General features: G+C 37.6%; 1 protein-coding gene across 6 annotated transcripts; it reads right to left on the bottom strand.

Annotated features, from left to right (window-relative positions):
* Positions 1-198: 198 nt before the first annotated feature.
* On the bottom strand, positions 199-21,213 carry CFAP300 (cilia and flagella associated protein 300). Of its 6 annotated transcripts, XM_066570695.1 has the most exons (9): positions 20,930-21,037; positions 20,596-20,725; positions 20,418-20,499; positions 19,183-19,263; positions 18,779-18,851; positions 13,360-13,526; positions 10,971-11,143; positions 5,546-5,612; positions 199-578 (listed from the first exon to the last, which is right to left on the bottom strand). In XM_066570695.1, exons 3-9 carry the CDS (start codon positions 20,493-20,495, stop codon positions 447-449), a joined length of 771 nt encoding a protein of 256 aa, XP_066426792.1. In that variant the 5' UTR covers positions 20,496-20,499; positions 20,596-20,725; positions 20,930-21,037; the 3' UTR covers positions 199-446. The 6 variants fall into 6 exon arrangements, with proteins under 6 accessions (XP_066426792.1, XP_066426774.1, XP_066426810.1 ...); XM_066570677.1 differs by lacking the exon at positions 20,596-20,725 and having other exon boundaries at positions 20,930-21,060; XM_066570713.1 differs by lacking the exon at positions 19,183-19,263.
* Between the last annotated feature and the right edge of the window lie 1,498 nt (positions 21,214-22,711).

The raw sequence follows: 22,711 nt of genomic DNA, 5'->3' as shown, positions 1-22,711 counted from the left end.
CCGCTCCGCGATGGGGTGGGGAGGGGTGGCCGCGCTTCCCTGCCCCCGGCCCGGAGGGGGCATTGGCCCGGGACCCCTCCCGCCCGACCCCTCCCGCGCTTTCTCCAGGTTCCGCAGAGCTTTCACCGACTGCAGAGCCTCCCCTGCAGTTACGCGTCGCGGGTCTGTAAAGCTGGCTCATAAAAATGACGAGACCTCTAGAGAAATACTTTTTATTAGATAAAACGGGTGAGGGAATGGGGGAAAAGGCCAAGAAAACAGCTTCAAGAACTATAAATACCGGAAAACTTTTGTCACATAGTAACATCTGAGTGAACGGGAAGCACTTCCGAGCACGTAATCAAGGAGTAGAACTTTCCTCGTCAGAAAACTATGCAATGTCTACCTGAACCCAACAGAAAGAAGGCAACCTCCACTATAAAACTGGGGACCAGACGGGTTTATAACTAGTTTGTAAATAGGCTTCCACCGAAACAGTGATACAGAATATTCACGTGTCGCTTGCACGGATCCACAATCAAGTAGGCAAAAGTCTGTTGGTGGCTTTTGCTTGAAGGGTAACACAGGCCATTAGCATCCTGAGAGGAAGAAAAAAACCAAAACAGTATTAGGGACAATAGGGATATCTATAAGTGAATTTATAAAATCTGAAGTTAATAATTTTGTTCCAGTTGTAACTGTTCATTGCACAGCAAAATAGAACAAATACACCACAGTTTATTTAAACGGTATATGTTCCCATGAGGGTCCCAACACTACAAAATGCACCGTGATTCTGGCTGGATGTATCAAATAACCTTGAGGTAAATGTAATATTAATATAAAATATAAAATTAAACATGTAATCATGTGTTTACACAATTAGAGCCTAAAATACAAATGATTAAATATAAAACAGCCCATCATGTTTCCTTTGAAGGAGAAAAATAATCACTTACTCTATATTAATACATAAAGCTGTTCCATCCATAATTTTTTTTCACTTAACATTTGCTAATGCATCTGTTCAGGTTGCAATATTTGCATTTAAGCAAAATGCTTATTACAGATCACATTAACAACTTTGGACTATTATTGGAAACATTTTGTGTGCCACTCCTCAGAAAGGGTTTGAAGGGATTCTGAACACCTATCTGCAAAATCCTGGTTCTGAAAAAAATACATTCAGCTGACAATCAGCAGGGGAACTGGGCTCTTCACTTTAACATCCTACGTCTGCACATGTCAATAAAAGCTTCAGTGTTGACAGAGCAGCACAGCTGGACACACTTCAAATCCAGTAGGGATCCAGGAACTAGATGGAGGGATTTTTAAAGCGTTGGGTTTTTTTATTTAGTTGGGTTTTTTTATTTAGTCAGTGTGGTAATTGAACACCTGAAAGAGTAGCTGACACTTCCTTTCTTTTAAAACATGTAACAGTTTCCTCCTGCTCCCCAACACCTTTGTACAACAGTTGAAGAGATGTTCTGTTACACTTTTCCTGCTTGAGGAATTGCTACATTGCATATATTGTTCATTTCCTCCAGGAAAATTTTAAACTCACAGACTACAGACTATTCCAGATTTTACATCTCTTGCATTCTTCTGTTGAACTTGTCTTCCTTTGCATAAAATAATCTTTTTTTGGACCAAGGAAACATGAAAACTGTAACTCAGTGGTTAAGTCAGTCAGCTGAGAAGGAAAAGAGCTGGGTCCCCATTTCTACACCAAGGACCATTTGTGTATTTAATCCTTTAGCTTTTACTGGCACCCCATTTTCTCCTGCCGTTTTGAAGAGAATTAATCCATTATTAGATGTTCTGGAGTCTTCCTTTGAGGGATTATTCAAACCCCTAAATCTTAAATTAAGCTAAGCACCTCATAAAAGCACGGTTTTAGACAGGTAGAGATTTGATAATGTTTATTCCCAGAATTTTCCAATGGTAGTCAAATGCCACAAGCTAGAAACAGCATTCTATTTTTAAGTGGCACAGCATACAAACTCTGTAGCTCCAATTGTAAGGTACCTAACTTTCTTCAGGTGTTTTCTAATGATACACGTGTAACAAACACTGGAGAGCAGTAAGGAGAGCAAATTTTAAGATTTTATAGTGCTCAGCATCAAAAGGCCTTTGGAATTTGATCCAAAAATAACCTAAGCTCATGCATGTAACTGAAGAAAAAAAAGTAAAAGACAAGATCAACATCAAGATGTGATTGGTAGTTAAACTCTTCTCCCATTGCTACCAAGGATCCCACTCCTGCAGTCTGTGTGGAATTGATGGATGGCAGTTGAGGTTTTGACTGTTTAGAGGCAGTGTGAGCCCACTAAAAATTTGTTCAACAACTCAAGAACAAAAACAATGTAAGTTCTGGCGATGAGGCATTTCAAGCAATATACCTAACTTGGTATCAGGAAAATAATCAATATAACCTAATTAAATGAAAAGGTTCTTAATTTTAATTAGCAAAAGAGGTCATAAAACCCCTAAAATGCTTGAGCATAAAGGCTCTGATATTTACATTCATGCATGTATACAAGAATCATACCAATTCCATCTGCAGTGTGGACTTTGGTTCACACATGCAGGGGGTGTAATGATTGATTTACTGATGTTAGAGTAGGATCATTTTATTTTTTCTTTGTAGCAACACAGCTGATGATTTAAGAATACATATGCATAGCATAAAAGAGAAATGAAAATACTGCTGAACATTTTCAAAACTGCATAATGTAATTGACAATTTTTTAAAATACTTATTGAATAAACTTTGCATTATTCTGATTTCTAAAACTGCCACAGTTTGGGTTCAGGTAAAGAAAGTTCTAAAATAACAGTGAGCACTCCAATACTTAAGCTGTAAAAGTATTTCATTATATGCAAGGCTCCAAAGCTCTCAAGGGTATTTGGAGTTCAGCAGAGTACTTTGTCACCAGATCTAAAATTATTTCTCTTGTGATACCCAGGTCTATCAGGTTTTGACACTCAAGAGCTCTACAGACATTTGTAAAAAAGACCTCAACAAATTAGAGGGTTGGACAATCACCAACCATATGGAGTTCAACAAGAGAAAGTTCTGGATTCTGCACCTGGGATGGGGCAGCCCTGGACATAGAGACAGACTGAGGAATGAGATGCTGCAGAGCAGTGCTGCAGAGAGGGACCTGAGGGTCCTGGTCAATGACAAGTTGAACATGAGCCAGCAGTGCCCTGGCAGCCAGGAGGGCCAACCTTGTCCTGGGGAGCATCAGGCACAGCAGGGCCAGCTGGGCAAGGGAGGGGATTGTCCTGCTCTGCTCTGCTCTGGGGCAGCCTCACCTCCAGTGCTGGGGGCAGTTCTGGGTGCCACAACATAAAAAAGACATTAAACTATGGGAGAGGGTCCAAAGGAGGGCAATGAGGATGGTGAAGGGCCTTGAGGGGAAATCGTATGAGGAGTGGCTGTGGTCGCTTGCTCTCTTCAGCTTGGAGGAGACTGAGGGGAGACCCCACTGCAGTCTGCAGCTTCCTTGTGAGGGGAAGAGGAGGGGCAGGCACTGATCTCTGCTCTGTGCTGACCAGTGACAGACCCAAGGGAATGGCCTGAAGCTGAGTCAGGGGAGGTTTAGATTAGACAGCAGGAAAAGGTTCTTCACCCAGACGGTGGTTGGGCACTGGAACAGGCTCCCCAGGGAAGTGGTCACAGCACCAGCCTGACAGAGGTCAAGAAATGTTTGGACAACACTCTCAGGCACATGGTGTGACTCCTGGGGATGGTGTTTGCAGGGCCAGGAGTTGGACTTGAGCAAGCCTGTGGGTCCCATCTAACTCAGAACATTCTGTGATTGTGTGAACTATAACTTAGAACTTTGAAATATTTACATTTCTAATAGTGTGCTTTTTCAGATACTGTTTTAAAATTGTGTTCAGCCACACAACTCACTTTTACAAGACCAGCTTTTTAAAATCCATTTATTTTAAAATTATTTATCTATTTACATCAGGCTAGGAGGGTATGTCCTTTCCTTCCAGATATAAACCAAGAAAACTTGGCTTAAAACTGTCAGCTCAACATAAGGATTATAATAACACTCTACAGTTATTTATCAAATGAACTCAGAAGCTAACTCCACTGCAGAAATGTAGTTATTCCTTAAGAGAAACTTTTCATCACAAACATAAGATATTTGTGCTCCAGTAAGTGTCCTTCCTGTAAGTGCCATGTGGAATGGAGTAGTTTTGATCCACACAACCATCAGTGTAGACACACTGTTTAAGCCTTTCTGTTTTCTGAGAGAAAATTCTTCAGCATGTTCTTTAATAGAAACTGTAATTTCAGAGTTCTTCTCCACCCCACAAATTTTCAGATTGTGCAGTAATGCCCAATTTTCCTCCAAGGATACGAGGATAGCCTGCTCTGCATTAACACTGGATCTTCTTTTGTCCATCTATTTTGTTTACAAAATTTGCTGAAGTTTGGCTGGGATTTTGTTTGTTTGTTGTTTTTTTCTTTGTAGTACTGATGATATTTAATGTATGGCCAACACAGTTAGGGGACCTCTTTAATGTCCATCTCCCTAAACACAGAAATCTGCACAGTTCCCATCAATGCATTTGATTTAGAGGTGTGAAAGGAGCAGTAATAACAGGAGAACATCCAGTTACCAGGGTTTTGCCTTTTTATTTTTATTACAGTTTGCAACTTAGCAGAAAGATAAATTTTGATACACCCATAAAGTGTTTATTTTCAAAAGCCTTTTATGAATCATACATAGTACTTAAAAGATGATGACCAACAGATGAACAACTGGACTATTGGCAACCTGCAGGGAAGTTTGTGCAGTCTGAAATGACATCAGCTGCTGCTGTTGAAAGTCAGTACATTATCTGACATTTAATTATAACATATTCTGGTTACTCAAAAAGAATTTGAAGTAGTTCATCCTACTGTAACAACTTAAATGACAGATATACTGAATCTAGTAAACATGCCAGTTCTCAAACTTATCTTGATGGTAAATGTATGGTTTTGCAAGGGAAACAGATAGGAACGAGACTTGACAAGGGAGGGGAAAAGAGGTTAGGAGTCATCTCACTACCCCAGCCTTTATGTATACTAAACTTCCTTGCAGTCTTTACAGAACTAGATACAATATAAGCTATTCACAAAGCTCTAGCATCATTTCAAAAAACAGAACTATAGGAAGTCAAGAGTGCATCCTTGATCCTTACTGTTAACTCAAGTTTTATTATTATCTAAACCCTTCTTTTTTTTTTTTTCATTAACTAGTTTCTGGATGACTATTATGACTTCCACTGTAATCCAGTAAACCTGTTTCTGTTTACCTATTTTTAGTGAGCTACCAAATAAAACTTTAGCTGGTGGTTACTAATGAAGAGTTAGTAAAGAAGATGAGAAACAGGATAAGATCAGAGAAAGAGTTCATAAATAAAAAAAGTGACAACTATGGGAAAATAACCCATTACAGTGGAATATTATATTTTCTTTGTGTAAAAGTAAATTAATTATTTTCATGTTATGTATATTACTGTAAAATCCCATATAAAAATTATCAATACTTACATATGCAGACACTCTGAAGACTGTAGAAATAATATGTATTTCTCTTGTTTCAGGGTTCTTTTGAACGCTGAAATACAGGGGTACAATACATACTTATCATATATCATAAGTACTGATAATTAGACTGTTTAATTTATTAAATTCATTTTAAACATATGCACTGTATCCTTGCTCAAATTTTATGAAGGTCAAATTTATAGCTAAAATTCAATTTATGTCATAGTGAGCAGGAAAAGTTATGTGGCCATTGTTAGTTAACATGCTTATTATGATATTTTACTGAAAATATTGAATAAATCTAGTAATCTGACTTGGTTTCACTGTTCTCAGCTACTAAAGCACAGCAATATTACCCAGACCTAGATGATTCCAAATATAGAGTTTTCATTTTGATAGATATGAAAAATTATGCAGCTAAACATTTCATAAAAATCTTTTTCACATATTCTTTGAGAAAGAAACCTGCAAAGTGAAATGCATATTAATACAGACTACAAGAAGTAGCAGCAGTACTGGTGAAGAAATACATTCTTTAGCTCATTTTTAATTAGTACATAATTATAGTTTAGGTTTATTTTTTCTCCTTTGGAATTTTGTATATGTAGTCAGCTACGCAACTTGGGATGGGATTAGTTCTGAGCTTTTCTATTTCTAGACTGTTGTGAAGATTGCCATTTCTTTCATCAGATTTACTAATAACACTGAATATTATTGCAAAGAATCCAGGTATCTCAACCTATTTAAAGTATTTTAATATATCATTTTTCCTCAAGTCTGCTTTAAGTGATTCTTACATTTCTTCAGAAATTAGATAAAGCAACTGCTATTAATTTATCTCATGTTGCAGATTCCCACTTACATTAACTCACTGTGGAACAGCTGAGGCTTAAAACTTCCATATTTACACGCTTCCAAGAAATGCATATCTCAAAACCTGCCGTGTCACAAATAGGTTCCATTCCCAAGAAAGGTCCCAGTATAGACAAGTTAAAAGAGGATGTGTTGAAACACAGCCCAGCTGGACGCCACACCAGGTCCAAGCTGTGACAGCAGTCCCCTGTTACCAGTGCTTTGGCAAAGTTTCTTTTTGTAAGAACAAAGGAGCCCCAAATCAACCAACAGCACCTTTGTTGATTCAATCTCTGCAGCCAATAAAAGAGATTGACTCTCCAATTAACTGATTTCATCTGTAGAGTAATGACACAGTCATGTTCCAACCTATACTATGAGGCTGATCTTCCCTGTGGTCAGTCAGTAATGAGGCTTTCTCAGAACTTTTTGTTGCATCTGACATGTTGACATACTCAACGGTGGATGAAGACAGCATTGCTGAAATCAGTAGTGACCCCAGTTGTGTGCCTTCCCACCCCTCCAGAGATGATTGCCTTCCCAGCAGGACAGCTCAGCTACCTCATGACTCAGCATCTGAACCACTGCAGTTTACAGACCAGTGCATTAAGCCAAACTAACCCAGATGTCACTTTATGCTGACACACCAGGCTGTAACTGCAGCAGTTCAGAAATTCTTCACCCATCTCTGTGGAAAGAGTGATAACTTTCAGAACAAGACATAGAGGATTAGTGACATTATTGCCTTCTACCATGTATCACCACCCCCAAAATCAACAGTTGTATTTAAATCACTCTGACTTCAGATTCTTCTGTCAGAAAACTATGCTATCAATTTCTGGTTTCTTAATTTTCATTATATATATATATATTATATATATATATATATATATATATATATATATATATTTTTTTTTTTTTTTTAGGGTACCAAAGTAAGAGTTGACAAAGAATAAGTCTTCCTATTTATTCCATGACCTTGAGAAATTTTCCCCTTGTGGTTAGCTTCCTGTAAGTAATTTTTCAAAATGTTTATTTTCAGTACTTTGGTTATTTTTTAAGGCAAAAATTTGTGTCTGTTAAAATCAGATGAGATTCTTCCTTTGCTGACTTGAAAGAAAACCAGGAAGTTGCCTTTGACAAACTTATTTTCTCTATTTCTTTTTTTCCCCTGAAAGCTTTTAGAAAAAACCTTGTCCTTTTGAAGAGGATAGTATTTCCTTAAAAATAATGTTAATAGTCCCATGTTCTTTCAAATTGTTAACTTCTAAACTATTCATTGGATATGGTAGTTCATAATTTTAATGTGCATCTATTCTCTTTTTATGAAAAGCAAACATCCTCATGGTCGCTCTATTCACTTTGGGCTTTATTTATATTCTAACCTTACTGGCAATATTTTACTAGGCTTTCCAAACAATAAAAGAACAACGTAATGCTTTCACATACATTCATTCATTATGGGGAAAAGGGCATGGAGATGGAGATTAAGAAAGGAGAAGAAAACAATCACTACTACATGCTACAGCAGCTGTCACCATGGAGAGACAGTCAGAAAAATCAGGGGTTAAGTACAGAGGACAAGATTTATCAACAGAGATTCATAGATTATATTTTAATTAATGAGTTTTTGTTATGTAAATATATCCTTTAAATCAAAATACTACAACAAGGGATAGTGATTTGAAATTATTTAGGTTATACAGGACACAACACTAAACACTAGAATTTTGGATGGATTCAACTGATCATGGATTAATTACCGATGGGATAGTAACAGACTATCAGTAATAGACAAGTTGTGCATTACTTTTTTAGTAAGAATATATCACTCTTTTTGCAAAGAAAAAATGTCTGCCATTTTAGCTGTATTTGGAAGTTCCTAGCTTGTAAAATATCTAGAGTTGTTAATTTCAAAAAAATTATTGCATTCTCTCATAATACAGCAATGCACATAGAAATGCTTTAATAAAATGAAACCTCAAAGCTTTTGACACTATTTTGAATGCTACTGCCTTGGAGTTAGAACTCAGGTATGGCCAGGAAAAAAAGTTGTAATAAAGGTAAGTAGGGAAAAGCTCATTAACAGGTCTGCTGCTCCCTGCAGTAAAGGCACTTATGTGGAACTCTTCATGCCAAGGCTCTTGCCCATGAGGAATACTGTAACAGGACTAAACGGTGGCAGTTTATACATCCATAAGCTTACTGTTATTCGACTGAATTCATCTGTGGCAGCTAATTTTTCAATGCACATCATCAGCCAGCAGATAATAATTATTGAAGTATCCATTTTTTTTTTTTTACCAAGCCGTCTGATCCTCAAACATAAAAGTTAAACCTTAAGGACAGTACAGTTTACAGATTTTTTAATACTGTCAAAAGTTTTTAATATCACTTTATAAAGAGTAGAAAGTGTCCAATGCAACTGTAATCCAAGATATAATGAAAACACACAGAGGATAACAGTGTAAAAAAAGAATTTAAACAAAACTTGGTATTTAATAGGAATTTGAGGGTGAACTTTTCGGTAAGGAAAATTTAAGAGATTACTACTATAATCAGCAATCTTTTACTGAAAATAAGAGGCTATAAGAAAGTAATTTTAATTGCTTTATTTTCTGGTGTAATTTGTGCAAGAATGAAGTAACAGAGTGGCCAGAAATTAGAAATTAAGTCAAGACTGTCATTAGCGTCCCTATTCAGAGCCTGTCACTGCCTTTTTCTTTCTTAACACAGTGGAAATAAAACAGAAGCATAATTTTGGATAAACTGGGAGCAGGGGGAAATGAAACCAAGGAAAAGGCAACTGTGATTTGGAAGAGGGAGGAAAGGTCTGAAATCTCAGGATTAAAAGCTTTTCTCATGGGACTGACAAAGAACTCAATACCAAAGGAGAAAGATAAAAGATTCAGTGAAATGGTAAGTTTCGTTTTCAGCTGCTAACCAGTGCTAACACCAGCTCCTCTGGCAGTGAGAAACCAGCAGACATTTACAGGCAACAGAGAAACACATGGTAGACAAATTCAGAAGATCAGTTACATCCCTTGAAAACTTGGGAGGACAGAAAGCAATCTGCCAACTCGCAAAAAAACCCAAAAAAACCCAAAAAAAACCAAAAAAACTCAAACAGCACAGGAATATACACTTGAAATATTTTCTCCTAAATATTTTATAAAGGACAGAAACTGCACACAAGAGGAAAATAGAAAAGGCTAATAGGGAACAGGTTGAGGATACAGAAAAGATAAACTTTGAAAGCAGGATGAAATTGTGGGAGGATCTTGGCAGAGGCTTTTTTTCTGTTTTAAGTAATAAGAACTATTTCACATCCCTATCAAATTTTACAGCATGAAAAGGAAAAAGAATGGAAAGACATTTAAGGATAGGAAGGTAAAGAAAATGAGTGGCTTAGAACAGAACTTGAACATGTTTAGGATAAAACAACTCCACAGCAAAGGGGAGCAGTAAAGTGAAGGAACCGATTGCATTTGCACTTTGTCCTAGTTTAATTCAACAACAGAAGAGCAGAAACAGCTGCAGTCAATGCAGAGTCACCTATGGCCCAGCACTGAAGGAACAAGCAGCTTGATTCAAGTGCAGAATGAACAATATAAAAGAAAATGGCAGGGTAGAGTTAAACACTGATGGATCCTTTTATGTCAGATGCTGTGTTTCTGAAGAACCCACTTGATTCTCATCTATGTATGAGATGAATATACCAAAACTACTCAAACTAACAAAAATGTTAATAGTATCTTTTACAATCTTTATATTCCCATTAGCTTAACTAAGAATGAGTCTGTATAACCAATAACTGCATTCCATTTCCCAGCAACCAGAACATACAAGTTTTGTCAATCAGAGAAGTCAGCATATGGATATATCAAAGCAGGGAGAAAGTTGTGGTTTTAGTCTGAATCTAAACCTCTGATCAATTACCTCTAATCTCAGTGGAAAAAAACCCCTCACATAAAGTTCCAAACAATTCCATACACCAAACCTGGTAAAAAAAAGTGTGTTAGTTCACACTGTCATAACAGCAAGATTCTATCACCCTTAGCTTTACACTGTGAGAAGTGTATTTGCAGAACTAGGAAGACCAAAATCCAACTGTATTAAAAAAATTTTAAAATTAGCAGGGTTAAAAAATATATGGAACTGAAAGTTTCAGCTAATTATTTCAATTTTTAAATCCTAAATTAAAAGCAGTCTAATTGAAAGTAGCCCAAGATCATACAGGCAAGACTTAATTGTTGAAGTTTTATCAATGGCAGTGGGAACAGTCTGTTTACAGTACTATTCCATGTTTTCAGCAGATGATTATGGAAAAAAAGTATCTTTAAATTGGGAATGAATTGAATCAGTAGGACTGATGCAATTAAAATTGCTTATATTTTTGCCACAGAACTACTGCCATTGTTCCACGGCATTTTGATTGTTGGACGCAAATAAGCTTGCAAGTGGATTAAATAACAGCCCCATTTTTGAAGCAGTAATGTACAATAAATTTACACAAATCAACACTGTCTATGGATAGTACATGTACACATTTGTACAAAAAGTGAGTAACACTTACCTCACCAAGTCTTTATAAAAAGCTTTTGTAGTTTCTAAGTATGGGTCAACTACATCTTCATACTGGCAAAGAGTTCCTCCAATGCAAAAATGCTTAAAAAGACAGAACAGAAATTCCTCACGATCCAATTGAGTGAATAAATCATAATGGTCCGAATCCTCCAGAAGCAAGACCTTGTGGAACAAGGAAAAAACACGGAAGTCAAATTGATAAAAATCTATTTAGGATTCAGTTTATAAATAATGCAGCTAGTATGGTGTATGGTACACAGAAGTTATGTCCATGTAAAATATGTGAATGAGGGATGGAAATACATATTTCCCAATCCTTCTTCCATTGATGCAATTTGGCTCAAAATTTTTACATATAATATAAAGCAGAATCACGGTCAGATTTATGCCCAAAAGACATAAAGGAATATTTTTCAAGTCTTGTTATTTCACTGGTTAATTATCTGTCATGCTAGTGAAACAAGCAATCTGAAAATAATCTACCTATATTTGATATGTCAATTGCTGTTAATCAATGGGGTAACTGTTTTTGATAACATTTGCTTTTTCATTTTTAAATTGACACAGTTATTTCACATTTGTAAAGGAATTCTAGGATCTCCCAGAGGAGATCACTCAAACTCCCATCATTCTTTATTGCCGACTCCAGTGAGCCCTGATCTGTAGCCTGGATTAGCCAGACATGCATCCAGCTGCCTCCATGCGTGTCACCTGCCTTTTGCTGAGATATTATGTGAACACAGAGGACTTGCTAGATTAGTGTCAATATTCATGTAAATGTGGATAGGAATTGTAACTCACAGTGGCTGTAAGACATTTTGAGTCCTGTCAGCCAAACTGCAGATGCCAACCCAGGCAAAGTGGTCAAAATTAGACATGAGCCCACTGCTCTCTGGCCCTCTTTATAACAAAACTACACAACCTGAGTAAAAAGGGGTCAGGGCAACAACTGTTCTGGATGGCCACCTCATACATATCCCAACCTCCTTGGCTGAAACAAGAGAAGACATGGCAGGTAGGAAAGAAACGTGGAGTCTTGCAGCCAAAGGCTACCCTCTGACACCAGGAGACAGTTTGGTGCCCCCTACAGTCTTCTGTCCTAGAGCCCTGACTAATTAATTTGAAATTCTGAAGTCATTCCTAGATTTTGACTTATTCTTTCTGCTCTCTTAGTTCTTAGGAGTAGGAATCACCTTTGTTTCAAACCAATGTTAAACCCTCAACTTGCAAATGCTGACACACACATCACTTCCACAGGAAGGAAACTGGGAAGACACTGAAACCCCAACAATCTCTAATTTTAAATGTTGCCTCTAACCCTCCTACATACAGTATATTTAATTTTTAGAAAACATTTCACATGTACACAACTTATAGATAAATACACAGTATTTTGAACTGCTAGGCTACAAACTACATCTGAAATTCAAACATGAGCTTGAGTTCTCACCTTTTCCCAGAACTTTACAAGACAGACCAGTATTTCAGGCCACATCCTGTAACCAGTGTCACTGGTTCAAATACATTGCCTTCAAAGGATTTGCCAAGTGCAAATGAGTGCAACTCTATAATTATTTAGTACTTATGTTGATTATATATACAAGGAAGAGCGAAATCCAGTTCTCCCACACTATGCTTTGCTAATGCTACACAAACATAAGTTTAAAAAATGGTTTTAGCTTATGAAGTCAAAAGAAACACAGTAAAGACATACACTGATTAAAAGGGTGCCACTGTTAGAGATTCTTTTTCAGATAATCTGCTTTCTGACACTTCCACTAGAGTATAACAAACAGTTTCACATTGCAGGCCTGTTCAGGAATTGTATTTAGTCATTTTCCAGTATTATACTGAAAAATTTCCTCTTCCATAGTTCCTCTTGCTTTGGAGAAAATGTATTAAGACAGCTTTCTTTAAATGCCTTCAGATATGATATGATCAGCATTCCTGTCCAGGAATGCTTCAGGATGTAGCTATTGAATACATTCAATTTCATCCACTACCTGGAAGGCTGGGTGAACCTACAGCTCTGAGTATCACAGCACCTTCTTTTGGACCTGACCCTTTGTTTCCCCCTACTCAGCAAACGAGCAGCTGCATTTCCCCACACACGCTCCAGCACTGACTGCCTGAGACACAGGTGGGTAGAAGAAAGCTTTACCTTTTTCTTCCACCCAAAAATGAAAGAGGGCTCACCTGGAAAACAAGTAATTGCTTTTATATATTCAGGCAATGTAGTGCCTCAGTTGTTCGTAAACCATGGCTACTGATGCCTGGTTTTACCACTGTCAGAAAAAAAAAACAACCTGAAAAATGTGTCCTTATAGCACCTAATAGAGTAGCAAAACTTATAATAAATTATTCATTACCATACTGACCTTCCTTAATTCATCAGAGATAAGAATATCATCATGATAGTCATCATAACATTTCACAATAGTTCCAGTTTCTCTAACAATTCCTTCAGAGTACAGCCGATCAAAAAATGACATGGAAATCTGTGTACAGGGTACCACTGTAGCTTCAATTTTTGTCACTTTGGAACCTGAAAGATACAGGAAGCTGGTTGCATGTTTCACGTTTTTAAAAAAAACACACATCATGTAAGTATGACAGCCACAGAGTCCCTCAAAAAAAAAAAAAAAAACCCAAAAAAAAAGCCAAACAAAGCTAAGAAGGAAATAAGTGTAAAGAAAACATTAAATTCATCTGAATACTACTTTCCATTAAGGCTCATGTGTCTGCTCCCCCTGTTGGTAAATACCATCAACCGAAACTGGGATAGATGGAACACCGTGTGAACCCAGCAATGCATTAGATCACACCCTTAGAAAATCATATTCCACAGCTTAAGCCTTAAAGCATAGGAGGACATATGCCAAATTTGGCATGATGAAGTACGGAAGTCAATAGCTGCTAACAGCACCCCACAAAGTAAAAACCAAAATTAACATGGCCTCGAAGAATTTTTGATTTGGTAAGTACTATATTGAACTTTTAAAAAAGTTATTTTGTAGCCACTGTAGGTTTTATTAGGCAGCTATTTCAGAAGATGAAAGAGGTACTATCAGCACTTCCTGCATGAATCTGGAGTATCACCTCTGTAATCATTAAATGCAGAATATATTTTTCTATCATTTCTTTCCCTCTGCTTGCAGATCATCCAAGCTGGATCCTGTTGCTCACAGACATCTAGTGCCATTTGAGATGCCTGCCCTACAGTATTTTCCTTAAAGAGTTATCAGTCCATAAGGGCACATATCTTCTCTATATACAGTGTTACATCTACAAATCTGTCTGCATGGTGTTGGATAACTTATGGCATCTCAAAAAGCATTAGGCCCCATGTTTACGAAGCTTTGGATTCAGCCCAGTTCTGTCTGCTCTCTGCAGTCCAAGTGTTCAGCCCAAATGTTAGAACATGTTCTCCACCCATCTCCAGGTGTGCCTGAACGACCTTCAAAGCGCTTCTGAACAGGAGAGGGGAGGAGAGCACGAGTGAGCATTCAGCACAAGGGCACTGTGTCTCAGCAGAGAGAATATTCACAACATTCCAGCTGTCCATGAGTTTATTCTTATCTCTTCTCCTCTGTAGGGTCCCTTGATGGGAGACTGGCCAGCAACATCACAGTATCTAAAGGCTTTTTACCATACAATTAAAGATAAAATTCAGTGCTATCCTGACAAACTGACCTAAAGGATCACTAAGCAATACTCTTCAGGAAATGTACAAATTTGCCTCTACATGACAGTATTTCAGGACCAGAAACATGCCAGAAAGGGATGCATGAACCATGGTGCTTCCAAGAGCACCTATGATTTCATTTTAATCCTAGTATTTGTAAGCACAGCATAAAGTAAATTTTCTCTTGCCCACACCTGCAGAAAACCTTGAGATTTCTGCCATATACTATTACATAGAGACTACTTATTCATAGGTTAAGTAGGGCTGGCATTTTAATACCTAAGCCTGGGTAAACTGGACCACCCAACCAATCAATACCAGGAAAAAAAATAAAGAGAAATTATAAATTGATAGCTTGAAAATATGCCTACTTAAGCTAAAATAGTAACAGGAAATATTAATATTATTTTATTGGACCATTGTGATCTCAAGAAAATCTGTTAAAGAAAAAAGCACAGCATTTAATTGCTTGGCTTCCTGTCTACCAACAATGGTTATGAAAAAAGGCACTTTTTGTTAAAGAATAAAAGGTTTAGTGCCTTCACCAACCTGTACAGATAGTGACTACAAAATAATCATATTACATAACCAAGAACAAGTCAGAAAAATCATCAGAATTACAGCTTTACAACCTATGCAAAAAACCCAAACTGATTTATATTTATTTATTTGTACTTCCTCCCACCCCCTTACTTCCAGTTTCCTCTAGTTCTCCAGCTCCCTTTCACAGGTATTGAATTTTTATTTTATAAGGGATTTATTATGAGACAAATCAGCTTTCATCACATTAATTATTTTAAAATTAACATTAAAACCTGAGTTGACTAACAAACATCAGATCCTAAGTGACTTGAGAGAAGTGAAAGATCCAATTACTGAGCTAAAAGGATAGGAAATTTAGATATTTATAGGCTTTCAGTTATAAGGATTTTATTGGTGGAAGGGAAGGAGACTTCTGCTCTGAAAAAAGGTTTCATGAAAACTTTAATAATGAAAAAAAAATCAAGAGCTTTGTAATTTATTCAGTAGTTCAGAAAACCAAACTACACATGGAAAAGTTTAAATACACTGGAAGGTCCTACTCACTATTTGAGAGGTGAGATTTGTAATTCAAAATTTCCTGGACAAGAATGATAGGTTTTAATAACACTATAAAAGTAAGCAGTGAAAAAGGAAGAAGAAATGCCTTGACAACTCTACAAGTGGAAAACAAAGAGCTGAGAAATCCTGAAACAGCTTAAGCTTATTATAACAGCCAGCTCTGGAATATCTATAAAGTGCTCCCAGAATACTTTAAAATTAACATATCACATATCTAGTAAACCATGGATTGGGTATATTTAGAATTCCTCCAAAATCTAAGAAAGTTTTTTATGTCAGAAGAATATCTTGTAACTTACTATTTACAAAACAGTTTATATGTAATGCAAGTTCAGTCCTCAGTATTAAAAAAAATATGGTATTTCAAAAGTAAAAGGTGTAGGTTGATGATTTATGGTTTCATATGACATCTAAAATTCTTTGCAAATTATAACCTATAATAGCAGCTTAAAAATTGCTGATTTAATATTCCAGATTTTAAAATCCCATTCTAAAGACAGAAGTTGTTGAAGATTTAAGCACATATGGCAACTCAAGAATCCTTTTTTAGGCAAATCCTAATATTTTATTTGCACAAATAGATGGTAACTGTACGCCTTTGAAGATAAATTTTCAAGTGTTAATTGAGCTTAAGCAGATACAGTCCTGCCTCCCTAAGACTGCTGACAGGTGCAAGGACAGCAATGTATCCAGGGAAAAATGACTATTTAGTTCTCATTGCAGCTATTTAAAAAACACAAGACTCAATACATAAATGGATATGCATCAAATTTGCTCCTTTTGCTGCTTCTATTTTTGAATTATCAGAGTAACAGATGGATAGGTGGCTTAAAGTACATCAGAAATATCCAATACTCTGCCATGCAGCCAGAACAAGGTGAAAAAATATCCCTATTAGGAAAATTGCCCCACAGGCAAAAAAGTTTGGTGTGAGACTAGGTCATTAAGTATCTTTCTGATCAGAGGAAGCAGGCTAGAGTGTATCATTTACCTAAAATGTTTTATTTCAAGCAATGTTGAAGCTGAAGTCCTTGAAACAATGTATTATTGTGGAATTCAACCACGACAAAAATCATAAGTAAAAAGGTGGGAGGAGACTATAGCCTTAAAAAAGAAAAAAATTATTATGAAAACAAACACTACTGCAATGTTTTATTAATTTCCTTTAAAATGCTGACATCTTTCTGCGGGTCCATAAATACTTTCTGCCCAGTCTCATGGAGGGCAGGGGTAGGGAATTTTCTGTGGATCTATCTAAACCCCCCTATATTATGCATTCAAATTATCTCCCCCATTAAAAAAACCAACCAAACAAAAAAACCCTAACATTTTTGTTTGTAACAGAATAAATGTAGTATTTGAATCAATGCAGACTATGTATTTTCTTCAGATTTTCCAAAGGGCAAAATAAGCATGTTTCCAGTATTTTTTACCAACAGATATGTTGTTTTAAAGTTACTCCACAGTGATAAGCAAATGGTATATCTGGATTAATGTATCAGTGCACCCGAAGAAGAAAATACTAGAAGATCATTTTTACCTCCTCCCACTCACAGCTAATTCTTACTATATTTTCAAAAAATGCACATGAAGACTAAGTATAGAAAAATGTGCCAACATTCCTCACCAAAAATAGGCAAAGAATGGGAAGATGAAATTTTAAGAGCAAACAGGGTATACCAGCTGTTCAGGATATAGAAAGGGAACCCTTCCAGTCCTTGGGACAAAATGCTTCACTTCTGTGCGGAGGAAGATTGAGCAGAACCAAGAGTTAAGCTGGGTTACTTGGCAAGAGACCCTCCACTCTTAACACAAGGTATGTAACCTGCTGACCTCCACTACAGGGACTGTCAAGTTGCAGACTAGACAGATAGCCTAAAACAAATCCTGTCTAAAGCAAGAAAAGGTTTACTACTGGCTTAAAATTCATCTATTTTCTTTCTGCTTGCCAGAGAAAGAGGTACCTGAAGGGGTACTTGACAGATTTTTTGCATTTTATATATATTTCAATTGTTTTAACAGTTGGGTGAAGTGTTTGGAAAATGGATTTTTGCTGACAAAAAAGTGGCAATGTCTAGTGTCATTGTATATAGTGGGAAAAACCTATGCCAATTCCAGAGAGCTGAAAAGGAAAAGTAAGAAAATTCCCAAAGCTCTGTTAAACATTTACACACAGTAATATTTGTAGACAAACCAAAAGAAACAAGGGCTTCCCACTACCCTCTTCTAAGATACTCCTGTTAGGGAAAATCATTTTGGCAATATCAGAGATCACATTATGCATAAAACACCATTACCTTATCACAAGCAATTGCCATGAATTTTTGAGTGCAATTTCAAAGTGGAGCCACAAATTTGCTGTTTGCTTTTGGCATTCCTGCTTTAGTGTTTCATCTGCATCTCCAGACCTAATGGAGTGTGTCCAGAAGTTTCTGATTTGGCAAAAAAGTTGAAGTGACCCTCATGGCATGGTTGCAAGCAGAGCAACCTGTCCCATGGGGCTCTTCTGTGCCTCCATCACCACGGCTGTACAGACAGCAGATTTACACGAGCTCGGGGTGTGCTCTACCAGTCCTCTGCTCTCAATTTTTATTTGTAACAGAGCAATCATCTCAGATCTCTCCCAAGTCAGGCTGCAAGTTTGCCCTTCTCTAACATTTGCAAATGTTATCTGCATAAGGTACTATTGTAATTCCACAAATAACGCAGTTGTTTATGTCTGGATACATGATCAAGTCAACTGGATGCTACAAACCCATTTATAAACAGCTTCAGGTGCTTGATTTTTGGAACGATGCAGGGGTCAAAAGAAAAATAGGCATTAATGGTGACAATTTAGTTATTTTATTCTAGAAGTAGAATCTCTCCCTATTACTTTGTAAAAGAAATAATTCTTTAAGAGATTTCAACTAGCTGAAAGCATACATTTATGAACTGCCATTATGGTAAATTAGAGCAAAATCATTAAAATACAGACTTTTTTTTTTAAGATTAATTTATTCTAAATTTACCCAAAGTAGTCCATTGTCCTGAAGCTGACAGCAACTTTAAACTGGAGTTCACACTTTGATCATTAAAAAATGCCTATAATATTAAAATAAGAGAATACAAGTTAATGAAATGAAACAGAAAATCATCATTTATAGTGCCTTGGATACTTTCAATCCAAATTATAAGGCTCCAATTAGTAATTAGATCCCATATGATCTACGACTTTGTGTACTAAATATCACACTACCAAATCTATCAGTTTGTAACTCAGTGTAGCCAGTGTCTTTTATACATAGAAGATCTCTTCAGGTGCATATTTTTATATGTAGTATTAAATTTTTATAATAAAACAGTTTTAGTCCAAGAACACACAAAAATGTATGAAATTCATGGAGGTACAAAAAACTGAAGATGAAAGTTTTACCTCTGCATACGATGTCCTTGAAGTTAAAAATGAAATGCCACGTATGATTTTAAAATTCACTCTTTTTAAATAAATTTGAAGCTTGGAGAAATGTAGAGATACACAAAAATTATTAAACAGATACAGAGTAAGATCTGAAGAATTCAACTTATTGATTTATCAATTAAAAGAAGGAGACATCCATAGTAATGTTGATAGCTGACAAGTTTCCATGATAGATAAACCAACTAAGAAAACCCACACTTACAGAGTGAATAATCACTAAAGAAACTGTGAAGAAAATTAAATTATGGATCTTTCAGTTTCTGGATCACTAAATTTCTTTATCACCCCTCTGGGATACAGAGAGATCAGATATTACATGTAATGGTCCTTTTTTCCCCAATTACTTCACAGCTCGTCAGATTTCATAACTTCACAGCAATATCTTTACGTTTTTAATTCAAAAGAGACAAACATTGAGGGGGTAAATGGGTATTCTGTAAACTTCAATAATTTGAAATGTTTATCAGTGGAAGATGAAATAAATATTGGTGCATCTCTGTGTGAATTTCTTTAAGATATAAAGAGGCTGAATTCTTTATCCAGGATAACAATATAAAGTAGACATATAAAATATCAAAGAGTTGTTTTTAAAACAACAGATGTAAAAATCACATAGTTCTTAAAACCACAGGTTCTGTCTGCAAACAGATGAAGAGATTTGACTTTGCAGATGACAGAAATGGAGGACACAAAATCAGCAAGTGATTTGAGTCTCAAAAAGCTGGGAGTTCAAAATTCTAGTATAAAGCAATGGCATTCAATAAATTTCAAAAGTTATATTTCCAGATACGTGGTGCACATGCACATCTAATTGCACTGTGAATTTACTGTGAGAAATTTACTGATAGGTGTGAGCGTGTACTCTGTTTGAAGTCTCACACTAGGTGGACTTCCCAACACGAAACCCTGCAGCCAACATCAGCATCCAGTTCAGATTTCCATTCTTGGGAATCCTGAAAGGCTAAATTGTTCCCTCTTAAAGCAGAGTAACACTAGTACAGACTGAAATGTTTTTACTGGACAGTACAGTTAACCCACAAATCAGAGACTTGAGCACCACACCTAAATCACCTCCTTTCAAGGAGTCATGAGCAGGCCAATAGCATTCAACACTGCTAATGTTGAATATAATTTCATGGTGGGGGGCGGGGGGGGGGGATCAACTTAAAATACAAAGGATTTAGAACTACCATAAGAAACTCATCCTTTTGATAGGGCTTAAACTGCTGGTCAAAACTGAACGCTTGTGCTGTGATCCTGCCTTGCATGGACCTGAAATGGAAAAATGAGATTAAATATTCTGAAGGCATACATAATGCCCTATTCTGACCGATTATACTTTGTTTTTTCACCCCCATTCTCACTTACAAGCGCCTCCAACCCTTCGTTGGAGGGCTCGGGCTGCGCTGGAGCCCCGCTGCGAAGCTGAAATAGATCTCGGCTCGCTGTGGGAGGCCAGGACACACGCCTCACACCTCAGAAAGCGCAATTTGCCTGCCTGGAAAATACCAGGGGGACTTCAAATTTAGGGGTTGGGAGAATAAATGAAAAAAAAAAATTAAAAATAAGAAAAAGAGAGGCGGACCCGCCGCCACCGGAGCGGGCGTCCCGTGGGCGCGGCAATGGCTTCAGCCCTCAGCACGGCCCGCCTGTTCCCCGCCGCCCCCAGACAGAGGCATCCCGCAGCGGGCGCTCCCCCCACCATTTGAGGAGTCGGTCCGCGATGTCCCTGTCCTGCAGGCAGGAGAAGGTTTTCTGCGGCAGCGCTCGGAACACGACCTGCCCAGCTCCGCGCCCGCCCTCCGCGGACATCTTGCCGCGGCCCGGCCGTTGCCGCGGAGACGGCGCCGCTCCGGCGCGGAGCCCGGCCCCGCTCCCCAGCGTTCCGCCGCCCGTGAGGGCCGGCCGACTCGGCTGTCCCCCTTCTCTTCGTTGTTTGCTTACAAAATCCCTTAATTCAAAACCAACCTTCTCCCCTCTCCCCTCTTTCCCTGTCTCTGCTCCAGGAAAACTCAGGCTTGCCCAGCAGGCCGAGGCAGGGGCTGCCATTGCTGCCTTCGCCGAGGCCAGCCCAGCGCCAAAGCACCAAAACGAAACGGGAAAGGCCAAAGTTATGAATTATGAGCTTCTGGGGAATCAGGGCTGCTGCTTGCTTCCCAGGATGCAAAGCCATTTGGGAACAGCAAAGCCGTGCTTTCAAACTCTTCCCAGTCGAAATTAAAGGAAAGACCATTGTTATTTCAGGAAATTATTTCCTCAAGTTTAGTAAAGCAAGGGACACCTTGCACAGGTTGGGGAATTTCCTGCCCTTTGCAGGGAAAGCAGTGGGAATTTAAGGCTGCTGCACATCTCATGCTATTTCCTTCAGCAGCCTGCCCCCTCCAAATCTTGTGCTTGCTTAGCCACAAATTTCCAAAACTGTAATTTTCCCATTAATCTATTGCTCAGGCTTAGCAGCGTTCCCACGTCTAAGAAGTTTGGCAGTGATTTTGTTGGTCTCTAATTATTAAAAAAAAAAATTTAATTAAAAAAAATTAAAAATTAAGCTGGCCCACATCTTTGATTAGAAGTCAAAACTGCCAGCACACATCACCTGGTCTCATCGGCCTCTAAAAGGCTCTCAAAGATTTAACTTGTTAAACATTCATCAAACAGGCTTATACCAAAGGAATTCAGAAGAAATTGACATCATAAACCTGTTAAGAAGCCCTGTGTTAACACAGTTTCAGTAGAATTAATTGCTCACCACATACTCACTAGATTTTCTAACAGTGCAGTGGGCTGCAGTTCAGCAGACCAAGTTGCTGTATAGCAGCTATGTATGTGAGATTTAAGGAGCTATTCCCCTATATTTTCTCCATTCTGTTTTCTCCAAGCATTTTGCAACACAGTTCTGTGGTTTTTTTCCCTGATAAATTTTGCTCACACCTAAGCAATAAGGGAAAATAAAGCTATATACTTCAAGATGTTCAAATGGTTAAAGATTTTTTTAGTGGTAACTCAGGAGGGGATAAAGAAAAAGTGTGCCTTTCTTCTCAGTGTTTAAATATAATGTAAAGTGGTAGCATGTGATACAAATTATTATAACCTTCTTCTCAACTAGTCTCCACCTACTCCAGCACTAGCCCGTCAGTTAAATTCCTCTCGCCACTAATATTATTAGCCGGTGATTAAATAGCCAAAGTGAAAGAACTGGTTTGGGCAGGGAGTGATGTGTAGCAACAACTACCAAACACATAAATTCCTAATTTCAAGTTGTGTGGACTCAAATGCAGTATTTAAAAACAAAACAAATAAAAGACTGAAACTTTAGGTCTTTATGGAAAAAATCCTACTGACTTTAGTGAGGATTTTATCTGATTAAAGTGTTGAATCAACTAGCATATGTTCAAAACCCCACAGAAATTTAGAGTGTTTAAACACTCTGATGAATCAGGAGTAAGGAAATGAGCAAGGACTTCAGGACTGGCCCAGAGGGATCAGG

This window comes from Molothrus aeneus, chromosome 2 (genome assembly GCF_037042795.1).
Source record: "Molothrus aeneus isolate 106 chromosome 2, BPBGC_Maene_1.0, whole genome shotgun sequence".
NCBI lineage: Eukaryota > Metazoa > Chordata > Aves > Passeriformes > Icteridae > Molothrus > Molothrus aeneus.
Note: the sequence above shows the minus strand (reverse complement) of the source record. Positions and strands in the feature narration are given on the sequence as shown.